Below are 4,446 nucleotides of genomic sequence, written 5' to 3' on the forward strand. Positions count from 1 at the left end.
AACACCATCCCCACTGCACCATCAATAGACCTGCATCTTGACCTGAACTCAGTTGGGAAAAGAAGCACTTGTTCTGCCAAGGGAGGAGGAATAGATCTGGGTTCTTAAGGTGCTCTGAGTGGCCTCCCTGTGTAGAATCCTTAATTCTTATTGGTAAGAATTTTGGGTGACAGTGCTGTGGGTGTTTACTACAGGCCACTTGCCTGGGAAGAGGAAGTCAATGAGGCTTTCCCCAGACAGCTGGAAGTAGCCTCACAATCACGTGCCCTGGTGTTCATGGGGGACTTCAGTCACCCTGGTATCTGCTGAAAAGGCAACAGAGCTGGGCACACACAGTCCTGGAGTTCCTGCAGTGCATCAATGATAACTTGCACAGAGGCGGTGAAGAAGCTAATGAGGAACCATAGTGAACAAAGAAGCTCTGGTTTAGGATGTGAAAGTTGGGGGCAGCATTGGCTGCAGTAACCATGTGATGGTGGAGTTCAGGATCATGCACGGAAAAGCAGGGCAATAAGTAGGGTTGCAACCCTGGACTTCAGGGGAGCTAACTTTGGCTTCTTCAAAGACCTGTTTGGAAGAGCCTCTAGAAGGTAGGGATGCCCAGGGAGCTGGCTAATACTGAGCACCACTTCCTCCAGGCTCCAGACTGGTGCATCCCTATGAGTGAGAAACAAGAAGTAGGGGTGGCAAGAGGTTTGCATTAATGAACAAGGAGCTTCTGGAAAAACTCAAATGGAAGAAGGAAGCTTACAGTACATGAAAAAAGGGACTGGCCACTTGGGAGGAATATGCAGGGGTGCAATGAGGAAGGCTAAGGCCCTCCTGGAATTAAAGCTGGCAAATAATGTAAAAGACAACAAGGAGGGCTTCTTCAAGTATATCAGTAGCAGAAGGGAAAATGTGAGCCTACTGCTGAATGAGGTGGATGCTGTGTTGAGGGAGGATACAGAGAAAGTGGAGTTAGTACATGCTTTCTTTGCTTCAGTCTTTACTGTTAACCAGCCCGTGGGAATCCCAGCCCCTTGAGGTAAGAGAGGAAGTCTGGTGGAAGGAAGACTCTCCACTGGTCGATGAGGATTGGGTTAGAGATCATTTCAGCAAACTGGACATTTGCAGATCCATGTGCCCTGATGAGATCCACCCATAAGTGCTGAGGAAGCTGGCTGATGTTGGTGCTAAGTCGCTCTCCATCACTTTTGAAAGATCACGGAGAACAGGAGAGGTGCCTGAGGACTGGAGGAAAGCCAATGTCACTCCAGTTCTTCAAAAAGGGCAAGAAGGAGGACCCAGAAAATTACAGGCCAGTCAGCCTCAAAACAACCCCTGGAAAGGTGATGGAATAGCCCATTCTGGAGGTCATCTCTAGGCATGTGGAAGAAAAGAAGGTTATCAGGTGTAGTTAGCATGCATTTATTTGCCAAGGAAAGGAGGTTATCAGGTGTAGTTAGCATGCATTTGCCAAGGAGAAATCATGCTTAACCAACCTAATAGCCTTCTGTGATAGTGTGACTGGCTGGGTAGGTGAGGGGAGAGCAGTGGATGGTGCCTATCTCAACTTCAGCAGGGCTTTTGACACTGTCTCCCATAACATCCTCATAGATAAGCTCAGGAAGTGTGAGTTAGATGAGTGGACAGTGAAGTGGATTGAGAACTGAATGAATAACAGAGTTCAGAGGGTTGTGATCAGCGGTGTAGAGTCTGGTGGAAGGCCTGTAGCTACTGGTGTTCCTCAGGGGTTAGTACTGGGTCCAGTCTCATCCAACATGTTCATCAATGACTTAGATGAAGGCACAGTGTACTCTCAGCATGTCTGCTGATGATATAAAACTGGGAGGAGTGGCTGACACACCAGAAGGCTGTGCTGCCATAAAGTGAGACCTGGACAGGCTGAACAGTTGGGCAGAAGCAAACCTCCTGAAGTTCAAAAATGGCAAGTGTAGGGTTCTGCACCTGGGGAGGAATAAACTCATGCACTAGTACAGGTTAGGGGTTGACCTGCTGGAAAGCAGCTCGGTGGAGAAGGACCTGGGAGTCCTGGTGAACAACAAGCTCACCATGAGCCAGCAGTGTGCCCCTGTGGCCAGAAGGCCCATGTTATCCTGGGGTGAATTCAGAAGAGTGACCAGCAGACTGAGGCAGGTTCTCCCCGTCTACTCGGCCCTAGAGAGGCCACGTCTAGAGCACTGTGTCCAGTTCTGGGCTCCCCAGTTCAAGAGAGACACAGAGTGCAACAGAGAGCTACAAAGATCATGAGGGGACAGGAGCATCTTTTTTATGAGGAAAGGCTGGCAGACTTGGGAATGTTTAGTCTGGAAGGCTGAGGGAATCTTATCAGTGCTTACAACTGTCTAAAGGGTGGATGTCAAGAGGATGGGGCCAGTCTCTTTTCAGTGGTGCTCAGTGATAGGACAAGGGACAATGGGCACAAACTAGAACAGAGAAAGTTCCACCTACCAAAGAAAGAGTTCTTTGAGGGTGACAGCACTGGAGCAGGCTGCCCAGAGAGGTTATGGAGTCTCCTTCTCTGGAGACTTTCAAAACCCACCTGGACACATTCCTGTGCAACCTGATCTAGGCAAACCTGCCTTAGGAAAGGGGTTGGGTTAGATGATCTTTACAAGTCCCTTCCAGCCTCTTTGTGATTCTGTGGAAAGGACTGCATTTGCTGCTGTGTGCTGAGCTTCTGAGAGCCAGAGGCTGCATCACTAGAATGCAGAAGGTAACTCACCACGTGGTATCTCCTGAGCTAGTCACAATATTGTTGTCATCAAGAAATCTGCAGCAGGAGAGGTAACCTGGGAAGTGGCAACAAGCAAATATGAGACCCGGGGCAGGGCTAGCAGAGTGAGGGTTGGAAGCAGAGGGCACTCGGGTTGTGGGCAAGCAGCACACACACCTGTATGGGCTGAAAGCTCCCTGCTCACTTTGACGTTGCCTTCTCGAGTCTTGAGGTTGTAGATGGAGCACATGTTGTCAAGGCCCCCACAGGCCACAAAATTGCCTGACGGAGCATAGGCACAGGTCATGACCCAGGAAGAACGCAAAGGGATGGCATGGACCTGAGAGGACAAGAAACCACGTTTGAGCTCTGGTAGCAGAAAGAGCACAGCAAGGGCACTAGATCTGGGGGAATCCACTCCAGCATCCTGGTTTGCTGTGGCCGTCTGGCTCCTACCTTGTTAGTTGTGTATGTGTCCCACACAATCAGTTTTCCATCTTGTGAGGCACTGACCATAAGTCTGTGAGAGAGGAACAAGATCATGTTAGTAGCTCTCTTCCCATCAGAGCCTTCCTGCCCCTCACACCCACGTGCTGCCTTGCACTCAGCAGACCAGCAGAGTCTCTCACTTGGAGTCTGTGGACCAGTGCATGGCGTAGATCTTGGCCAGGTGCCCACGCAGGGTCCTTCGGGTCCGCATCTGGATGCGCCCAACAACCTCCATTCCAGACACAATCTGAGGAAAGAGTTGTGGGAGAGAAAGAATTAACCTTGGGCTGGCAGGACTTTTACTGCCACATCTGTCTCCTAGCTCTGCTTGCCAACTGGAAAGACTCCCCCTTGAAGTGGTGCTGATCCCCCCGCCCAGCTAGCCCTGTCCCTTACCTGAGCAAGCGTTGTGTCTGCACAGGCCTTCCGGGCATCCTGGAGAAGACACAAGAGCAGGTCAGGTGGAAAAAAAGCCATGTGATGGAGACAACTGGCAAGTGAAATTCAGGGGCATAGCCTGGGGGCTGCTAGAAGCAGGACATGTGGCTTTGCCGTGTCTGGATTGTGGCCAGCACAGGGGGACCCTGGTCTGTGATTAGGGCACCTTAGCACCAGTCACACATCAGGAAGGTAAGCCAGAACTGCCCGGCACCCCGTTCCCCATGCGACACCCTTTCCGTGGATCCTCCTGCCCGGCAGAACACCGGCTGCCTCCCAAAGAGAGGAGCTCCTGGGGACACACTACACGCTCTGCCCCTCCGCAGACACGAGGCCAGTGGCTGCTTCCTTCTCTCGGCTGTCGTGTCCCCTGTTCCCCCCACCACGCTATGAAGATCTCCATTAGCACTGGAAGGGCTGTGCCGAGCTGCAGAGGGCACGAAGGCTGAGGCTGGCAACAGCTCAGCTCCCGGGCTGTGGCTGAGGGGCAGCTGGGCGCAGCAGGTCCGTGGCGGCTGCCAGCGTTACCGCAATCTGCTTCTTCAGCTGCTCGGCCTCCTGCTTCATCTGCTCCATTTCCCCCATCTTGCTGACCTAGGGGTGGCTCCTTCACGGGGGGCAGCCTTGATTCTGGGGAGACAAATTAAGGGAGAGAGTTGTGAGGCGGGAAGGGGACTAATATGACCGCTCAGTCATGCAGAAGTAGGCACTTCCGGTAAAGGCTTAGGAGCCATCCCCTGGCCGAACGCTTGGTGAATGTGCTGGGCCTGCCAATGCCCTTGGCACCTGGGAAGTTCACA

The 4,446-nt window shown here is 52.1% G+C and overlaps 1 protein-coding gene across 1 annotated transcript; it reads right to left on the bottom strand.

Moving 5' to 3' along the window:
* Positions 1-2,728: 2,728 nt before the first annotated feature.
* On the bottom strand, positions 2,729-4,231 carry LOC103780782 (guanine nucleotide-binding protein G(I)/G(S)/G(T) subunit beta-3; the record flags this gene model as incomplete). Its single annotated transcript, XM_008948472.1, has 6 exons — positions 4,175-4,231; positions 3,605-3,643; positions 3,349-3,455; positions 3,176-3,239; positions 2,897-3,059; positions 2,729-2,795 (listed from the first exon to the last, which is right to left on the bottom strand). Coding segments are annotated over exons 1-6 (497 nt in total), but the record flags the coding sequence as incomplete, so codon positions are not given.
* Between the last annotated feature and the right edge of the window lie 215 nt (positions 4,232-4,446).

The sequence above is a fragment of the Merops nubicus genome, unplaced genomic scaffold (assembly GCF_000691845.1).
Source record: "Merops nubicus isolate BGI_N331 unplaced genomic scaffold, ASM69184v1 scaffold251, whole genome shotgun sequence".
Lineage (NCBI taxonomy): Eukaryota > Metazoa > Chordata > Aves > Coraciiformes > Meropidae > Merops > Merops nubicus.